This window comes from Diceros bicornis, chromosome 5 (assembly GCF_020826845.1).
Source record: "Diceros bicornis minor isolate mBicDic1 chromosome 5, mDicBic1.mat.cur, whole genome shotgun sequence".
In the NCBI taxonomy this organism is placed as follows: domain Eukaryota; kingdom Metazoa; phylum Chordata; class Mammalia; order Perissodactyla; family Rhinocerotidae; genus Diceros; species Diceros bicornis.
In genome coordinates this window covers 55338306-55359312 of record NC_080744.1, presented here as the reverse complement: position 1 = coordinate 55359312, position 21007 = coordinate 55338306, and the positions used below count along the sequence as shown (strand labels likewise).

Here is a 21007-nt window from a genome sequence, read left to right as displayed (position 1 = left end):
AAGATAACATGGTTTTTAAGACATCCTACTTTTCCTTAAAATCCATTTGGATATCATCTACAAGTTTTTCTGAATTTCATCTATGTTTTCTTTTTTTTGTGAGGAAGATCAGCCCTGAGCTAACATCCATGCCAATCCTCCTCTTTTTGCTGAGGAAGACTGGCCCTGGGCTAACATCTGTGCCTATCTTCCTCCACTTTATATGGGACGCTGCCACAGCATGGCCTGACAAGTGCTGCATCGGTGCACGCCCAGGATCCGAACCCGGGCCACCAGCAGCAGAGCGCACGCACTTAACCACTAGGCCACAGGGCCGGCCCTTAATCTATGTTTTCAACCATTACTGCCTCTTGGGGATAATCAGTTTTGCAAATTTGCTATCTTCTATTTGGAATTCTTACACATAAAGACTTTATCCTAGGGCCGGCCCTGTGGCTTAGCGGTTGGGTGCATGCGCTCCGCTGCTGGCGGCCCGGGTTCGGATCCCGGGCGCGCACCACTTCTCCGGCTATGCTGGGGCCGCGTCCCACATGCAGCCACTGGAAGAATGTGCAGCTATGACATGCAGCTGTCTGCTGGGGCTTTGGGGGGAAAAAATAAATAAATAAAATCTTTAAAAAAAAATAAAAATAAAAAAAAAAATAAAGACTTTATCCTAAATTAACAACCCTTAAGTCATTTGGAATTCTATTGACGATTTTAGTTGCCTTGGATTATAAGGCAATTTTCATATTTGCCAGAAAGGCTAGCAGGATTGATATGAGTATTTCATTCAGAAATGTAATTATTAGAAAGGCTTGAGGGGCCATAGTGGTTTCATTTCCATTCGTGTGAGTATGACCTTAGATTAAATGGCTATCCTTTTGGAAGGGGAGGGCCCTCCCTTCCTTTAAGTATCAGTAAGAATGAAAAGGTTTAACACTGTTTTATAACTGTCATACATCACTCTTTCACCTCTTTAGGAGCAAATTTCGAACGAGGACTGAAACTGGCCCGTCAGTCTCTAGCTCTGCATTGTGGTGAATAATCTGTGTCTAAGGGTCAGGAGGGGGGCCGGCCCGTGGCATAGCGGTTAAGTGCATGTGTTCCCCTGCTGGTGGCCCGGGTTCCAATCCTGGGTGTGCACCGATGCACCGCTTGTCAGGCCATGCTGTGGCAGCGTCCCATATAAAATGGAAGAAGATAGGCACAGATGTTAGCCCCCCAGGGCCAGTCTTCCTCAGCAAAAAGAGGAGGATTGGCATGGATGTTAGCTCAGGGCTGATCTTCCTCACAAAAAAAAAAAAAAAAGAGTCAAGAGGGATTGGGTGTTCTGACTCCATGTTGGAGGAATACTAAGGAGTATCATTTTTCATGTTTAGATCGCTCGTGGCTGCAGGAAAAGGTAAAAATTGAAAAACTACAACAGAAAATTCAGCTAGCTCTTCAACATGTCCTACAGAAGAATCACCGAGAAGATGGAATACTAACAAAGGTGAGTACCAAAGGTGTCCAGTTGGCATAGCCTGAATTATCCCTTGCCACAGATCAGTGCTGCCAGCCACCCTTGTAAGTCATCTGACCAGCCCCCAAAAGTATCAGTAAGCAGCAAGCTATTGAAAAGAAAGAAATATCTCCATTTCAAAAAATTCTGTGGGACCAAAATTCAGGTTAAATTTATTATCATTGGTTATGAAGTGCCCTGCAATAGTAGGGTAATGGTAGAATTTTTTTTAAAGCATTAATACATTCTGGAAATCCTCCTCCTAGTCCATCAAAGTTGGGTATAAAGCAGAGTTAATTTCTGCATTGATATAAATTAGAAAAAGAATCTTTGAATTTAGAAGTAGGAAGTTATGAAGGACTAAAACAATTAACCAGGATAACCATATATTCTAATCTTAGTTCTATTTCCATTAAATTCATTAGTAACCAACAATAAATGACTTTTGTATTTTCTTCATCAATTTCCCATTACTACCCTGTATTCCAAGCATAAGGTTTCATTTTTGCTAATTATTATCTTTTGCAATAAAAATATAATTAGGATGTCAATTTAAAATATGCTAATAGCCTTCAGTGCTAGTGCTGGTAGTATATATTTAGTCTTAGAAAAATCAGCCATATTCTGTCTTAGATTATTTTATGTGTTTTATTCTTCGAGAAGATGATTTGAAAGGTTTGGGATTTTTTTTCCTGTTTGTTTTCTTTTCTTTTCTCTTGATAGCTAGGTTAGGTCACAAAGGGGAGGTTGGGAGCTGATTACTGTTTTGTTTTTGACTTTGCACCTGTTAAATGAGAGATTGAGGCAGGAATGGGAAATAGAAGGAAGAAGAACTATCAGGAGTTTACTCGCTTCTCCATCTTCCTGCCCCCATGCGAAGGCAGCATTAGGTTCTTTTATTGTCAGAGAACACCTGACACCCACACAAGATCTATGATTTGGTGAAAACTTTTCTCAGAAAGGATTATTCTGGGTTGAAATAATAAGTATTTTGCCCTTGTACAGTGCTTTAGAGTTTAAAAAGCATTTTTGCAAGTCATGTAAGTACCCTCAACTGGTACATGGTCAATGCTGGGACTCCCATCCAGGCCTTCTGACTATTCTTTATTTTTTTTTTAACTCAGGGCCTTTTGCTCAGACCTGGAATGGCTTTGTTATAGGCAACGCTCTTTCTGGAGAAGAAGCTTGTCATTGGAGCTGACTAGTACTTGTTCTGCATAAAATATGTAGGGCCTGCCATCATCTCTAGTTGCAGTGACCTCAGCTACCCGTGACTGCCCCCTTGCTCTCTCCTCTATCACCAGATCTCTTCTTTTTCCACAGTGGTAGAGGGGGAGATCGGGATGGTAGAGCAGAAAGCACGTTGGACTGGGAGGAGGATATGGGAGACTCAGGTTTTTGTCTCAGCTCTGCCACTTGTGCTTATGAACATCTTTTCAGGTTATTAAATTGTCTTCAAAATCATGTTTAATGTATACCTGGTGTTCTATAATATGACTGTATCATCATTTATTTTTATCAATCCCTATTACTGGACATCTAAGTTGCTTCAAGTATGTTTCACCATTATAAACAATGTTGTAAAGATCATCCAGATCCCTAATTTTTGATTCTCATGTCTATTCTCTCCTGACAACCTGTCCTTTCTTCCATTTACAGTTGATATGCAAGGTGTCTACATTAAGAGCCTTATGTGGACGACATACAGAAAAGCTAATGGCATTTAAAGCAATATATCCAGACATTGTGCGACTTCATTTTCCTCCATTATACAAGGAGTTGTTCACTTCAGAATTTGAGCCAGCAATGCAAATTGATGGGTAAATGTATCACCTAAGCACCTCTAGAATGTCTGAAGTACAAACATGAAAAACAAACAAACAAAATTAACCGAGACACTTTACATGGCCCTGCACAGACCTGGAGCGCCAACACACTGCACATCTTTTGGTGATCGGGGTCAGGCAAAGGAGGGGAAACAATGAAAACAAATAAAAGTTGAACTTGTTTTTCTCATGCATATGATTTCCATTATGCCTACAGATATGGACCCTTTTTCTGTCTTGACTTCTTGATCGTTGACCTCTGTTTACAGCAGAAAGAGGGTACTAAAGTCGGAGGATTTCCTTTTCTTGTAGCTCACTGCCCACAGACTTTCTCCAGAGTCACCAATCTGTCAGTAACAACCGAGAGTCCAGCAACAATCGGTGACTGGTGTGCGTAGCGGAGGTTGTGGCATGACTTTGCACAACTTGCTCTTTGTTTCATGAAGGAAGTTTTTATTTCTTCACCGATTATTGCCAGTCAGCAGGATGGCATGAAAAGGGTCCATAGCACTAGCAACAATAGCATTATAATATATTACAGGGTAAATGGGCATGAAGACTATATATAGCTAAAAGAGATATTGTTTATATATTGTTTTAATTAATATAAAATGTAGTTACTGGTGTAGCTTTTCCTGTTGAATTGATAAGGCACTTTCATTTTGCACCTTTTTTCTTTAAATTAAATGCTAGCGTGTTCACTGTCGTGTCGCATGTGCACCAGAAACACAAGTTTAACTGAGAAGGCTTGGAAGGTACGTCGGGAGGTATTTATGCTGCTGTTTACAAAATTACTTTTAAAAGACTGGCTGGTCATATCTAGAAATCACGACGTTGATTATTTTTTTTTACATGTGAGTTTGGAATTAGAAACGGAACTCTCCCTAAATCATACTTTGCTTTTTGGTAAGTTTAAGGATAGATGTGTTTATGCTTCATACAAAGTTGAATGATCGATTGGTGCTGTGGACTTGTACCATCATGCACATTATTTTCAAAAAGCTTTTTAAAATGCCGCCTCATGGAGGCAAGGGAAGGGAGGCTCATTTTACACAATTCAATAGTTAGACTCAGTCTCAACTTGGAATTCCTATGCTTTGAGAACAAATCAGTAACCAGAATATTTTTTGGAATCTAGGTTTTATTTATAAGGACCCAAAGATTATATCTGGAGCAAACGCACACTCCCCATGTGAGGACAGGAAGCGTTTACTTTGTGAATGTTTCTGTTCTTGGTATAATCTAGGCACCCTAAGAGTTTATCTCAGAGTGAACTATTTCTAGACTAGCTGCCTCTAGATGCTAAAATTCTAGAATATTGCTCTCCATATTTCATAGACAATGGATAGGAGGGCAAACGAGGCATACAATGTTGAACCAGTGTCTCTTATTTAAATATTAAAGATTTTAAGCTTTGAAAGTGAAGTTGATGCTAGCTGCAAACATTTACTTTTGTATTTATCTTCACTAGAAAACTGTGGACTGTAATTTATTTTATTAAATATTTAGAAGATTGTTTGGCTTTTGTGTTCAGGTAAGAAATATTGCGTTGTTTTTGTTTAATTTCGTGGGGTTTTTAAAAATAATTCCCAGCAGGGGAAGGGAGAAGGAACAGTCTGACATACAAGTGTGCATGTTTTAAAAATAAGTGACCTTTGGGAATGTAGGCATTGAGATGATGATTTTAGTCACACCCAGGGTGGGATTCAAACTTCTGCTCTGACATCAAAGACCATGTTTGTATAGAAAAGGGAACATCTTCCCGTAGTGTAAAGGTGGGAGTTTCCAAGCAGCCCTTTACAGGGAGAAAGTCTCTCCTCTACCACCAGGGTCCCTCTGGAATCTTCTGCAGGAATTGTGGCTCCTGATGTCAGCTGGATCAGAGCGCCAGCTTCCCAGAGCCCTTCTCTGTTTTTAACTACACTGACTTCCTGACTTGTTTATTGAGGGACTTGGAAAAGGGGAAGGAATTATTCACACAGAAGTGTGTATGAAGCCTAAATAACATCTAAAAAATTTTTGTTTCAAAAATATAGTAAAGTTTTAACCATAAATGAAAGACGAGAGTAATATTTACTTAAATTTCTTACAAGCATATAAAACTTTATCTGAGTGTTTATATAAAGAGGTTAACTATCAGCATATAGTATTTATATTTGGGCGAGAAGGGTTAAATCAAAATTTTAATTTAAATAAGCATAGTTCCTTTAAAGATCAATAATATTTATACTCTGAAAAGAGTACCAAGCTTAGTTCAATTATTTATTTGTCCATTTTTTTCCTATTGTTTCTCCTTTAGGGGAAGGTGGTGTGTTTTTATTTTGGTTTTGTTTTGTTTTGTTTTTTGTCATTCTGATTCACTAAATTTGGGGATGGTTTTATTAAAGTATATTAACTTCTTTTTAACCAAAGCTTTCTGAATATGACCAGCCTCAGGTGCTAGTGCATTAAAGAGCAACTAAACCTAATTCCAGTGTCCATTTGTGAAATGATAAGAGCTAATTGAACTTCTCTAAGGGTGAGAGAGAACATAATGTTGAACTTAAAAGAAATTCCTTTTCCCAGAAAGGATTTTGCAAGTACCTAATGCAACAAATGTTGCTCTAATCTCAGTAATAGTCACACCATGGTGACATTGCTTTTAGAGTAAACCAAGATGCATTGACATGATGCTGCTACTAGGTCTTTCTGAAAGAAAAGTAGGCTGTGGACTTTAAGAGCAAAGAACATCGACAGTGTGGGAACAGAGTAGTAGAGGCGTGCTCGGTGAAATGAGGGAACAACTAACTATTATTTGGATCGAAGTTGGGATCTGAAGTTAATAAATTCAGTTGGAAAAAATATGAAGTACAGAAAAGGATGTGAAAAACTTTGCATTTTTATTTTCTTCCTTATTATAGAAACACCTGTGTGATGACACAAACTACTTGGTGATACAGAACAATTATTCTTAATAGTTATTATAAAGTTTCCTAAACGTAAATGTCCAATAGTCTTTTAAAGATTGGAACCACATCATTGTTATCCCTGCTACGATAATGCCTTTCATACAACTTTTTACATAAGATAAATAAGGCTTTTGTACGAAGCCTGAATACCTTCAGTTACAATGATGTCCAAATGGTTGCATTATAGTGGGAAGAAACTGGCCTTGGTCACATGAAAACAAAAGTGCAGATGAAAGTGCTTTTTTGGACAGTTTGCAAATTATGTTAAAGCTATGGATTTTTTTTAAGTGTTCAGCATCCTAATTTGCGTTAAAGCTATGGATTTTTTTTTAAAGTCTTCAGCATCCTAATTCACCCTTCCTAACTTAAGGAAAACATGACTTAAGACACTGCTTCTAAGTTTGGTTGTTCTTTATAGTGTGGATACCCAGATCTCTGTGAGCGTATGGGGGTGGGCCGAGGGTTAGGTGAGGAGGCAGAGTGTGTGTGCGTGTGATTGTGTGTGTGTGTGTGGTTTTCATGTGTGTGATGTGCGGGTGTCGGACCGCTTCTAGGCTACTAAGTGTCAATGGAAAAGAAAATGTATTCAAAATACTTAAATCAAAACTAGAAGATGGGGAAAAAAAAAGATTTATTCTATACAAAGCCTTGTCTGGACCACTTTAGAGAGACTTCTATTTTTTTAACCCTTCTATAAATATTTGATGGCACTTGAAATATTCCTGCAATAAAATGTGATTTGTGTAAAGAAAAAAAAGATTTTGTAATGTGAAACAAAGAAAGAAAGTAATGTAATTTTCTAAAAAAAAAAATACAAACAAACAAACTTTGTATTATTTTCTTGATGGAATTTGTCTATCTGTCTTTGGAAACTTTTTATTTCATTGAATGTGCCATAGTAGAAATATATGTTTTTAGTTTTAGACTAAGGAATAGCTGTTTGTGTTCCGACATTCCAAAATGCAAAACAACCTAGTAGACTCTTTAATGAAAAGGTTTAAGTAGGACGTAAGCTTCTTTCATTGTTGCTTTTTTGCACATGTTCTTCATTCCTCTCTAGTGCAATATGTACATAGAGCACTTGCGGGTGTACCTTGATCCCTCAGGGAAAAATACATATTTGTACAGTTGTGTTTTTTTTCCTTTTGTTTTTGGCTAAGGAATGTCGATTGAATCACTTGTTATTGAGGGGCAGCCAGATAATAATCCTAAAGCCACTGTTTCAAACATTGATTGTTTAAATCATGTGTCCTTCCAATGCTATTATTTTAAGATAATAATAATAAAAAGTTATTTTCTGACAGTTCTTTGTGCTGACTGGTGAAAAACAAAGGGTAAATAAGCACCTTATGATTGACTTACTGTGAATGACAATCCATCTTGATATCAACAATAGAAGCCCTATCATTTTGGAGTTGGGGTAAGAGTCAGAAACAATGTGCTCAGGGATCTTCTAAACTCTTAAAACAGGGTGGCCAGTACTACTGGGACAAATTGTGTTTTTTATTATTAATAATAATGATGATACTAACCCTCCAAGGCACAAGTGAACTGTGTAGAATTGCGTGTGTGTGTAAACTCTTCACTATCATCTCATTTTGTTGAGTTCAAAACTTATGTGTTCTTCAGTCTTGTGTACTTAAAAATGTTGAATAACTTCCAAAGCAGTACAAAGGTATGCGAGTATGTGCAAAAGATAAATTAATGGGTAATATACCAACAGAGAGCATCATTCAAAGTACAGTCCTGCATAATCCATTTACCATTTCTCTTATAATTAAGATATTCATGATAAATATATTTATAGCATTATTTGTTAAAAACTATTTCAGATTCTACATAGTATGCATAAAAATTGTAAAAACCAGTAATGAGATAAGAGCCCTGCCAATCAGTGTAGTGAGAGAGGTAAAAGATGAAACATGTTTTTTAAATGCCAGCAAATAACTGTTATTTTCACTGTGTTCTCCTTTAAAAGCAAACCAAAAAATCCCCTTATGTAACACAGTTCTTCTACTTCAACATTTGTAGTTTTTATCTACTGAATTAATATGAGAGCTAATGTTTAAAGACAAACAAAATACACCTATATAACAGCAACACGAGCCAGCTTTTACGATTACATTTTACATTTTTGAAATACAGTTTTGTTCTCATATTTCTATATATTACTTTCCATAAAGTAAGTGAACCTTAGTGGAATTGTTGGCTTTGATTCTTCCACACCTGGAATACACATTCAGAAGAAGCTTTTTCGTCCTAACACAGACAAGCATAATTTGGGAAAACTTTCCATGTTGTTTAGATGGAAAAGAAAGCTTTATCTTCTTGTTTTTGATGAAGACTATGGAAATGGCAGAAATCTCTCTCTCTCTCCATGCATATACATATATATGCACACACAGAGGTTATTGACATTTTTACATATTATAACATTTGATTGCTGCTTCTTACTTATAAAGATATGACATAGCAGAACCCCATAAAAACAACTTTATATTATGGATCACATTATGTGCCCAGAAATGACAACTGCAACAGTAAATAGTCTATTTTGCTAATAAACTATTAGCAAAAGATTCTGAGAGACTATTATCTATTGCTAATAGTCTATGATACAGGTCTTAATTCTATCCCTAAACACTAGTATCATTAAAGAGGTTCCACAAGATTTGATTAGAGAGACATTCCTATTATTTTTTATTCTTAAGAGATGAGAAAGCTGGCAAGCAATGTCTTTACGAAGCAGTTGGTTTCACTTCTGGGTCTGTTTGCTTGTTTGTTTTTGTAAGTGAGATCAATTTTATCAGGCTCTCAGAACAATTTGAAAAATAACCCAGAAGCCTGGTTTCACGCCAAGGAAACATCATAGATGGGGGATCTCCATGTTTAACCAGACCCTCAGAACTTAGAGCAATAAATACTTTCAGTCATTTATTTATTTATAAATGAAGACAGAATATTCAATCCAAATAGAAACGACTTGTTTTTCAGCAATGCAACATAACACGGAGTCTTGTGTTAAGAAAGTGAATATGACTATTTTAGAGACATGCCTAGAGAATCATGTTACTGTTTACATTTAGTGTGTTTGCCACATTAGCAGTATCACACTTCTTTTTCTTTTCTCCTTCTAAGAACTAATGAAGGAGAGCTTGCTATTAGCTTTGACATGCTGCACATGACATTGTGTTGTTCTCTAAGAGCAACTAAATTCTTTCCAGTGTTCGTGTGTGATTCCTTTCTCATTGTTACTTTAATGTGGATGAATACTATTTCTAGGAACTTGGTTATCATTGAACAGATTGCATATGTAAATGCAGATAATTCTTGAGCAATATAGTGAATATGATTTCACAAAAAAAAAAGTCCGTATGTACTGTACACATCTTCCTGAATCCAAAATTCTCTTCTTATCCACAATGGTTCAAAATCTCATATAAAACAGTGGTAAATTTTTAACATTAGGACATTAGCTGGCTGCTTCTTTAAATGTACCTGTATTGTCTGCCTGCTCCTTTTGTGGAGATGTGTTTTTGTATTGGATGTTTGGGCCAATGGGAGGCTTCAAGCTACAACATATTTTCCCAATTTAAATATATTTAACATATGACAAACCCCAGACAAGGCTTTTAATATGTATAAAGAACTGCAGTGTTAGGTGGTTTATTTGCAAACCGTTTTCAATGTTGTCCATTTTTATGGCACCTTTAACAATATTCTTGTTTCCAAAGTACAAAAAAAAAATAGGTTAAATAATCTAGCCATAACTGAATGTCAAGCAATAAAACAAATGACTTTTGTGCATAGACTTAAAAAAATACAAATTTTAGACATCTGCATGTAAATGCAATCTCTTGTTTACTGCTTTCTTCAACTTGAGCAATTGATTCCTTATTTACTATTAACTTAAGAACTTGTAATGGCCTGTAAACATTTTCTCTCTTACTCTTCTTTCAAATTTACCTTCGTCCCTGCTTTTGAGTCATAATATTTAATGTTGTTCTGCACATCTCTATACAGTTAACTTTTTGGCTTTCATTCTGTATAGATAAGAAAACGTTATATTATAAACAGCCTACTCAGTGCAAATATTTATCTGTTTATCAAATCCACAATATGCTGTATAATACTGGTTTTACTATATAATCTATTTTAGACATAGCTGTTTAGAACTAGAGTGTGCTATTTTTGTGTTTTTCTGATGTGTGGTGCTAGATAAGTTACTTTTGTGAACAACAAAAAAATCCCTTTTATTCCTAGACAATACCACCTTTGGGTCTTGTTAATTTCACTGAGTATAACTATATATTTGTATATATATACATATATATATATCTACCTGTGCCCAACTGGCAGCTGTATCAGAGTGCTGGATTTGGGACATGCTTTTCTCTTTAAATACATAATATCATTATATAAATTATTCTAGAGTGTATTTAATTAGGATAAAATTACTTCCTTAGTATGGATATTTGACATCTACAGGGTGAATTTGTTTATAAATATGGATGTATGAAACCTTATTAGCATATACTTTATGTTTGCTACTTGGCTTTTATACCATATCTCCTGAGCTGGAAAATAATTTGCCAGGCCTTCAAGATCCTAAAGAAACACTCTAGATGAATGGAGTAATACTTTTTTTTCTTCCTAATTAATTATATTATTGGCACCTAACAGAGTTGCGTACTTTAGCTCCTATTATAGGTAATAGGTATTTACATAAAATAACCTTGGTGGCTTGGTGGCAGAATACAACTTTCCCCTCCTACCTGAGCCATGAAAAGTATGGAGACGTCCACTGTCATGGCAGCACATGGGCCATAAAGCAAATTCAACAAGGAATGTTCTGTTTTAACATGACCTCAACCAGTTCCATGAACTGAGTGAAGGACCTTCATTTTAAAAGTCATTTAATAATAACCTTAGTTAAGCTCTTTCACCTATTCTCCCAAGACCTATTGGCATTGTTAAAAATCAAAGTATATCAAATATCTAACTAAGGATGTAGTTAACCTTATTAAATATTGATTAGAATTGTTCTGTAATATTACTGAATTTGTAAGATCTTTAGCAAAGATTTTTGAGCAATTTATAAATATAGAGCAAATGTTTCTGTTTACTGCACTTTTTGTAATTGAAGGTGATAAATTCTCAAGCCATGGTTATTGGCTTCCATGCACTGCATATTTACCCACAATTCTAGACAGTTTCCATTTTTATGGAAGAGTTGCTGTTACCTTAATTATAAATGCAATCATGTGGTTAATGAGAGCTAATGCTAATAGTTAACCTTTTCAAGTGAATTGGCCACAGTTTAGGGAGAAATCTCTTTGAATACAAATTATGTCATTCCTTATTGCTTCGCTTAGAAAGAGATTGAAACCTTTTTTTTTAAAGCACTATTTAGTATCCTAAGCTTCCTGAGGGTAGAGATTGTATCTCTTTGTGTCTGCACAATGGCCAGCACATGTCAGCATTTGATAATTGGTAAATGACAAGTGTGCCTCAATTCAAACTTTTTTCCTGGATTGTTTTGGTAAATTTATAAAGTATGGCAAGCCTTATGGTTAACACTTTCTTCTACAACCAAGTATTAAAGCCACATTTGAAAAGACCACATGAAATGCTGATTCTAATTGTGTGTAGGTCTTGAGGATTAAGCACACAAATTTCACAAAACTCTGTGAGTAACAAACTCAGCCTTCTGTAAATATACATGCAAGTTTGGAAACAGTAATACTGTACCTATAAATATACGCTGTCTGTTTTGTGTACAGTATGTAAAAACTCCTTTTCTGCCACACTAAAAATGCAAGCCATTTATGGGAATCCTAAAAATAGTATTGTACTAAAACTTTGCTAACGATCTTTATTAGAGGATCATCCAACTTTTCACTTACATTGGGTTTTCTTTTCAATTCACTCTTACAGTAGTGTGCTTATTTCCAGCTGTTTATTTTATTGAGTCTTGAATTTAAAAAAAAATATTTTGATTCATTTTGTAAATACAAGCTGTAAAAAAAGAGAGATTTAATGTTGTCTTTTAAATACTCCAATTTTCATTCTAATATGAATGTTGTTATATTGTACTTAGAAACTGTACCTTTAATATTACATTACCTTTATTAAAAGTGCATTGAACACATCAATTTTAGATGTGCTTTATGTACTGTTATCCTATAATAAAACTTCAGCTTCTAATGGAACACTTGCCTTGTTTTTCTTCTTTTTTCTTGGTTATTGAGTAGCATTGTCCATAGTTTTCTAGCTTACATCTTATCTCCAGAGAATGGTCTAGCAGAACCTTGCTACTCAAAATGCGGTCCACAGACCAGTATCACTGGCATCACCTGTGACCTTGAACTTGTTAGAAATGCAGAATTCCAGGCACCACCCCAGACCTACCAAATCAGAATCTGCATTTTTAGAAGATCCCCAGGTGATTGGTTTGCATATTAAAGTTTGAAAAGCACTGGTCTATAGTACCGTGTAGTACTTTTTAAAAAATAATTTATTTCCATTTTGCAGGGGAAAAACCATATACAAGGATCAAGCTACCCTTTTGATCTGAGAAGGCAAAGAAAGAAGTTTTAACTTGGGGGATACCATCTGTTGGTTGGTAGTAGCTGCCAGAAATGCACAATTGAGGATTGTGAGGCTGCCTCCTGTCTCAAAGGAGAAGGGAGCCATGACTAATTAGTGATATCTGCCTTGAGTGTAGGAGGAGAGAAGTCCTGAATGCACACCATACTTCATCATCTTTGCTTTAGAAACCATTAAAATGGAATGCCAGAAACGATGCCAAAGACTTTAAAAACCTGACTTTACCTGGGCTATCATTGTCCCACCCCAGCCCCAGCCCTTCTCTTGAGTAGATCATATAGGAATGAACCAATACATTGAACATCAGCTAAGTATCACACTATTTTAACTGTGCAAAACCTCATCATAAATTATATTTAAAGTAATTTCAAGGACATTCCAATTATAAGATATTCTGAAGTCAGAATAAAGGCAACTGAGTTGGCATTTTCCTCCACACATACTAGAATACGTATGCATCCCTTGCACTCAGTAAAATAAATATTTGAATTGATCCCAAAAGTTGCTGCATGTAAAAACAGTCCCTAATCCTGCTTTTATTTCCAACTACCTTGGGGAAGAGGAAGAATGTGATTGTGCATGTGAAACATTTGTAGACTGTCAAATTCTACACCACCTTCCCTTATCTTGGGAAATTGAGAGTTAATGGAAATAAAGTGAAGTTCAAAATATGAAATGTCTCCTCTTGGCCTTTGGCCAAACCCATGCTAAACTCCTTCTGATAAAAACAATGGTTTACAGTCACCTCTCCATCGTGGCTTAGCTTGCTCCACTTCAAGAAGGGTACTTAAACGAAAGAATAAGAGGGACTTACAGTTCTATTTATAATGATCTCATGGGAGAATTAGAAAGGAGAACAAGTGTCAGGTTATTAATAAACTCTTGGAGAGAAAGCAAAAGTAATAATCATAGTCAGTAAGACCTGACCACAGGTATGTCTTAGTTGCTACGTTACTACTAAGCTTTGTTTCATGAGGCAAGATCAAAAAGTCTAGCCCCTCGCAATTCGACTTCCACTTTCAAGGTGCACTTGGATCAAACGGGCCAGTGCAATGCAGGCCTCTGCTTCTCATGACAGGTCTGTGAAAAGACCATGCTTCTGTGCTGGGGAGGGTAACTGCTGATGTGCTGAGATACAGCTCTGCACCTTAGCTTCCCCTTCTGAACAAGAAACTGAAGATGGCGCCCAGTACTGTTCAAAGCCATGGTCCAAATCAGGCCATTAATGTCATGTAAGTCACTGGAGACAGGAAGAATAAAAAGATGTCTCTGTGCTTAAGGGATTTCAAGAACATGGGAACAAGGAAGGAATTTTTGTCAAGAGAACCCTCCTGGATCCCAGGAGAATCACACTGATGGACTCCCATCTTTTCTTAAGGCAAGCCTAGCCTCCTAATCGCGGCAGAAACGTCTTGCTAGATTAACAGGCATTCTGTCCTTTCAATGTGCCATCAGTTGTGAGCTGGAGAAAAATCCTGTTTTTTTCTAATGTCATTTATCTCTGATGTTGGAACGAGATAAAAACTTATCTTTGCGCATTTACTTTGATTCTGGATTTTTTTCTCCTCAAGAGGGGAAATACTGACTCCAGTAAAATATAGTCATGTCTCAGCAATTCATTTGTTGTTTATCCACTTGATGGACTTATCAAACAATACTTTTAATTCCAAGATGACTTCCTCTTTGTAGAGGAGAGGTTGCTTCAACTATTGAATGTTCTGTGCTTAGAGAACAAAAATTCATTTTAATATTAGCCTCACCCAAAGTGAATTATGATAGTAACCTCCTAACAAGTCTCACATCCACCTCTTCTACCATTCTTTCTTTATCCTTCCAATAAAATACACAGTATATTCTAATGACAAATATAAATAATTATTTAATTGTCCTACTTGGAATTATCTCTGTTATCATCAACCTCTCTCTGTGGGATAGTTAGGCGCTCCCAATAAAGACCAGAATTCAGATGAACAGTTATTTCTGGGTCTTTTTTTAGCCCAAGGAACGTGTAATACAGAACACAACAAACTATACCTTAGAAAACATTATCTTCTGAGTAGAAAAATTTGAACACTTTAGCCATTCTGTTCTGACACAGCATATCCTGGGCCAGAGTATTTTGCTGGTTTTCAGGAGTGATGATAATTCCCTCCCCACTTGAAATACCATTTATTGCTGAAAAGCCTTATTTGAACAAATCACCCCTAGCAATAATATTCCCCCCAATAGTTTCTGAATCAATTACTAATTTGATACATCTTTCATTGGAGGGCTATTTCTGGATTCTCACTGAAAGGGGTAAATCATGAAGCAATTCCCTGAGTGAAGTAGTTACCACACTATAAAACTCTCCTAGGCCAAGTTCACCCCAAATCAAGCAAAGGAAGCTCGTTAGCTGAAGGATAGGAAAATGACTTGGTACAGATGAAAAATAGATGCTCATGCACATTCCTCTGTCTTGATTTGGTCCACAAGAAGAAATACACATCTAGTAATAACTGTGATAACTTAGCCAGGTGGTTGCAGTTTTAAGAGTTCTTTTTGAAATTTTGGTCCGATGAAACATTTTATAAACTCAAGTACCTTCTGTTATAAATTCTTGCAAGGTGAAATTGGGTTCTCAGTCAACTTCTGAGTTTGTTTCTCAGTTTAGCAGAAATGGAAAACTAAATCTTTCTTCTGCTTCAAAATCCACAAAATAAAATGGTACTATCACTTTGGAAGACAGTTTGGCAGTGTCCTAAAAAGTTAAACATAAATTTACCATACAACCTAACAATTCCACTCCTAGGTATCTGCCCAAGAGAAATGAAAACACAAAGTTCACACAAAGACTTGTATACAAATGTTCATAGCAACATTACTCATAATAGTCAAAAGGTGTAAACCATCCAATGTCCATCGACTGTTGAATGGATAAACAAAATAGGGCATATCCATTAATGCACTACTATTCAGCAACAAAACAACTATTAACAGCTGTTACAACATGGATGATCCTCAAAAATATTCTGCTAAAAGAAAGAATCAGATGCAAAATACTACATATTGTATGTAGTCCAGAAATGTCCTGAAATGTCCAGAAAACTCAAATCTATACATGGAGAGAGCAGATTAGTATTTGCCTGGGGCTGGGGGTGAGAAGAGAGATTAACTGAAAATGGGCACAAAGGGTTTTTCATGGTAATGGAAATGTTCTAAAACTTGGTAGTGTTGATGGTTGTAAAACTCTGTACATTCACTAAAAATCAGTGAATGATACAACTAAAATGGGTGAATTTTGTGGTATATAGATTACACCTCAATAAAGCTGTTTTAAACACATACAGACACACACGCACAGTTTTCCCATCACCCAGAGAATAAAGTCCAAATTCTAAATTCTCTACCAGGACATGAAGACCCTCTACGGCCCCCCTCCCTCCCCTTTCCAGTCCAATGGCCTTCATGTCTCCCACACAACGATGCAGTAGCTTTTCCCCTTCCCAGAACATGTAGCATTGTTTCACACTTCTGTGCTTTTTCATGCCTGAAAATCCACAGCCCCTTCTCTACCCAGTGAACTCCTACTCATTCTTCAAGACCCAATGTAAAGTGGTCTCTAAATTTTGTTTAGAGTTTGTCTCAGTCAAAATGAGTTCCTTCCTCATTGTGTTCCCATAAAATCTGTAATGTGTGTGTATACCATTTCTTATTTGTATTATAATCATTTATTTACAATGCCATCTCCATAGTGGATTTTTTTTTTTTTTGGCAACTACTAGCTACTATTTGTTGAACATTTACTCTTTGCAATGCACTTTTTACATATTACTTCTAATCCTCATAACAATCCTGTAAGTGAGATATTCTGTCTCCATTACCCAGATGAGGAAACTGAGGCTCTAAGAAGAGACACAACATCTCTAGGATCACATTCCAGCAAGCAGGAAAACTGAGACACAAACCCATATCTGCTAGACTCCAACAATCCATGTTGTTTTCATTAAACTGCTTCTGGTTTGCAAAGCAAAGCATAAAGAAGAAAGGATGCATATATTTAATATATTGTAATAGCAAAAGTTATGAGATCAAGGCCAGCCCCGTGGCATAGTGGTTAAGTTCAGCACGCTCTGCTTCGGCAGCACAGATTCATGGGTTCAGATCCTGGGCACAGACCTACACCACCTGTCAACCATGCTATGGCAGCGACCCACATACAAAATAAAGGAAGAAGGGAATGGATGTTAGCTCAGGGCTAATCTTCCTCAAGCCAAAAAAAAGGGGGGAGATTGGCAAGAGATGTTAACTCAGGGCAAATATTCCTCAGCAAAAATAAAAAAAGTTACGAGATCTGATTTTTGGTATTGGCTTTATCACTGATCATGTAATGTGGGAAAAGTCACTTAACAATCTGGGCCTCAGTTTCCTTATCAGGAAAACAAAGAAGGTTGGACTAGATAATCTCCAAAGTTTTTTCTGGCTCTAAAAATTCTGATTCTGTGTGCTGTCTTGCAACCACCAGAACTCAGATACACCAGACCAGAGCATACTGTTTGATGATAATCTGTAATCTCAACCCAGGCCATGTCTGGCAATGTTACCATACCACACTACTAGGGGATGGTGCATCCCGGCAGCATGAGTGCTTGAACAATTCTTGAGCAGTTGCTGAAGACTAGGACAGGACTCTCCACTCTCTCTGACTGCATGCTTTGTGAGATAGTACCCAACACTTGAACTTCTACACCGCCTTGACATCTATCTCTGTTCCAGCACAGGAAGTCAACATCACTCACCTAATAAGAAATACTACGTGCCCGGTGCCAGCCATTGCACCAGTTGATTTGCAAGCATTCATAAGCACTGTCTCCTAACTGGCCTCTTCCCTACAACTCATTCAACACCTTGCCAGATAAACTTTCCTGTAACATAGAGCTCTGAGTGTGTCATTCTTACTCTTATAAGTTCCCTTCTCCCCTCAGTCTTCCATTTTTTATACAACAAAGTCAAAATCCTTAGTCTGGCTTATAAGGTCTTCTGCAGTCTGGTCCCAACCTATTTTCCCAAACCCTTTTCCTCTACTACTCTTCATAGACCTTGCATCAGGCAAAATAAACTACCTAAGGCTCCCTGTATTCAAAAGAGATTTTTAACATAAGTATAATTTTTATGTAAACATAATTTTAAACCATATCATAAATCATTCTAAAATTTAGAACATGCTTTCCTGCTAGCATACAAACTGGACTCTGTTCACGAAACAGGTTTATGCTGCTCCTTGTCTGGTCTCTGTCTAGAATGCCCTTTCCCATCATCCACATACGACAAGTTCTTCAAACGAGCTGACATGTCAAGTCCAATGTAGTAACTGACATAGAAGTACTCAATAGACGTCTTTAGCTATTGAAAGCTGCTTTCTGTCCCTCTCACTAGTAATTTCTCTCCCTCTCTGAACTCACACAATCTTTTCTAGATACCTCTCGCATGTAGCTTGTCACTATTTTGTTTTATAAATTATTTAATGTGAATGTCTTAGATTCCCAATGATCAAAAGCTCTTTGAAAAACCAGTATTTGGTCTTAGTCCTATGTGTACCCAGCACTGAGCACAAATTATAAGTGCTCAATAAATCTTTCCTTAACGAATGCGAATAAAACCAGTGGAGAGCCAGAGTGGACGCTGGTGGAAACTGACATCTAAAACGGGACGGAGTGGAGGCGCTACTATGCGCCAGGTACTGTGCTGAGCACAGCTTCATCCCTTATTTCATTTAATCCTTTCAAAAACCCTACTAAGAGCTAATAATATCTCCATTTTCCTGATGAGGTATCAGGGTTAGGGAAGTTAAGTCACTTGGCTAAGGTCACAGACCAGTCTGTTTGGGTCTTTCCAATACTGTACTTGTCCCCTGTCCTCCTTCCAATTTATCACCCCCGCAAGGCTAAGGGTTTTCTAGGACAACAAGCAGCCCCCAATCCCTTCCGTCAGACGAGCCCCGCCAAGCCCCCTCTCGCAGTTTCCAGCCGGAGTGCACGGGATGCTCGGATCCGGGAGAGACCCTTTGGAGTCGCACAGCCCGTCCGCCGCGTCGCTAGTGACGTCATCACGCAGGGCCAAGGCGGCGAGACCACGTCCTTTAAATATGGCGTTCCTAGGGCTCGCGGTAGTGTGAGGCGTGGAGTGGAGTGTATGTGTGTGGAGTGGGGCTCGCGGCCCTGGCTAGAGCCGCGCGGACCAAGAGGTGGGCGCAAAGGCTGTTTTGCAGGCGAGACGCGACAGGAGGGCGCTGCCCTGCGGGCGGCCGGGAGGGAGGGAACGTGGCGGCCTCCTCGGCCTGGCCAGGACCCTCCGCGCCTGCTTCCGACGCGGCCCCGTCCTCCGACTTCGTTCACCCCTTTCCCTGCCTTCCTGGAACCTTGTTTCTCTTTTCGTCCCCTTTCTCTCGCCATTCCTTTTGTCTTCATCGACTCTCCCTTCCCAGCCCCACACTGGGTCGAAGTGTGAGAGGTGCTTAACCGGTTAAGGGGAGTCGGTCGGGCCCGTTGGATACCGAGGCACCAACTTCTCAATTTGGTAGCTTTTCACGTGCCACTTTTATCAGCCCGCCCCTGGTGACAGGAGAAGAACTGGACGTGGACTGGTCAAGCTAGCTCTGTAGTCCTGGCAGTTCCTCTAAGTGATCCTGTGAAGTGTCACTTAAGTTGCCTGGACATCGGTCTCCTCATAAGTGAAGTTCTCTGAAAGATTCTTGATATCCAGGCAGCTTTTGTCCTGCGTTGCTTGCTGGAATCTGCCCCATAACCGTGTATGGTTGGGAAAACGGCAGCAAGATTGATTTTGCCGGTGAGGGGGTCGGGGGAAGCTGAGTTAAGTCCTACAGCTCCATGCCGTAAAGTGATCTAGTACGTAAACAGTGAGAACACCCTTCTGTTTCGACTCTCCTCAGTGAGTGTCCTGAGAATGACATTCCTGGAGTAAGGTAAATGGAGAAGGACTCATCCTACATCAGCATTGCTGTTCTGCTACAAAGAACCTTGGGAATATTCATCTGTCTGCTGTATTCTGTTTTAGATGTCCATGTCACTTGAGGGTAGGTGTTAGGAACAGGTTCCTACTCACCTGCGTTAAAAGCACCTGGCCGAGCCAATCACTTGCTTTTGATCTTCACCTTTTGTTTTTCCTTAATTGAGTGTAGATTGTGGAGAAATCCTGCCTACGTTGAACCCTGCACTGCCAGGCGGCAGAATTGTGAGCTAGAGGGAAACAGAAATCTCGGAATATGAGTTCCATCATGGCCATGGGTGAACCAAGGCTGAACTGGTGAGTGACATCTGTCTGTAATCCCCTAAAGAGGATTGAAGTGGAGCTAGTGCGGAGATTAGGAAAGGAGGGTTTCTGGCCTGGAGAAATTTGGAGGAAACAGGTGGCTCAGAATTGACCCCATTCTCATCTTCACATACTGAGCACTTTTGAGTTCTAGCTGCCTGCACTTCCTCTCCTAAAGCAACAACAATCCGTCGGGTGCATTGCTACTAGGTATAACTCATCATGTGTTTATTGTTGATCTCTTAGCGAAGGGCAGATGCTGGAATTTTCTTGTGTCCAGGAACCTTACCCATTTCTGTGCAAGTCATAGAAAGACCCTCTTTAAGAAGGGACAAATTTCCTTTTGTTATATTGGAATCTGTATCAAGTGATAATATAAATGCATGGACTATATTTTATAAGTGTATGAGAACTTCACAGATAGAGGACTTGGTTAAGCAATCAAGTGGCTTTCTAGAGATCTAACCAATACATGTGCTGCTTTAGATAAATTTAACATACATTTACTGAGCATCTACTCTTTGCTAGTCAAGGAGAAAACAAAAGTTACAAGAGATTGCAAAGATGATTAAAATATTAAAAACCTGACTCAAGATTCAAATAGTATGTGCTCAGTAAGTATTTGTTTATTGCAAACAATGGTCCTTTCCCCCAAGGAGCTCACAATCCTCGAGGCCCATGACTTTGTTTTTGTATGATATGCAAAAACCTTAGAATTTAATAAGATGTCACAGATACAGTACCATAACAAGTAATAAGAAACCACTCTGGTGCATAGCAAGTAAGATGTGATTTTACCATTTATACCTTAATCATAGTTTTTTAGGTAAACA

General features: G+C 38.1%; 2 protein-coding genes across 5 annotated transcripts in view; both read left to right on the top strand.

The window, feature by feature from the left end:
- RORA (RAR related orphan receptor A) overlaps positions 1 to 12399 on the top strand; it is a 97746-nt gene extending 85347 nt beyond the window's left edge. Inside the window, exons 9-10 of the mRNA XM_058541733.1 lie at positions 1362 to 1474; positions 3143 to 12399. Of these exons, the coding sequence (XP_058397716.1) occupies positions 1362 to 1474; positions 3143 to 3307 (278 nt within the window). The 3' untranslated portion in view covers positions 3308 to 12399. The remainder of the gene's footprint in view (positions 1 to 1361; positions 1475 to 3142) is intronic.
- Positions 12400 to 19000: 6601 nt separating this feature from the next.
- Positions 19001 to 21007, top strand: part of ICE2 (interactor of little elongation complex ELL subunit 2) — a 68575-nt gene continuing 66568 nt past the window's right edge. For 2 of the 4 annotated variants that reach the window (XM_058541731.1, XM_058541728.1), the window contains exons 1-3: positions 19001 to 19089; positions 19795 to 19938; positions 20044 to 20168. In XM_058541731.1, the coding sequence (XP_058397714.1) occupies positions 20128 to 20168 (41 nt within the window). In that variant the 5' untranslated portion in view covers positions 19001 to 19089; positions 19795 to 19938; positions 20044 to 20127. Of the gene's footprint in view, positions 19090 to 19794; positions 19939 to 20043; positions 20169 to 21007 lie in introns of those variants that run through there. The other 2 variants (XM_058541729.1, XM_058541730.1) reach the window with 2 other exon arrangements.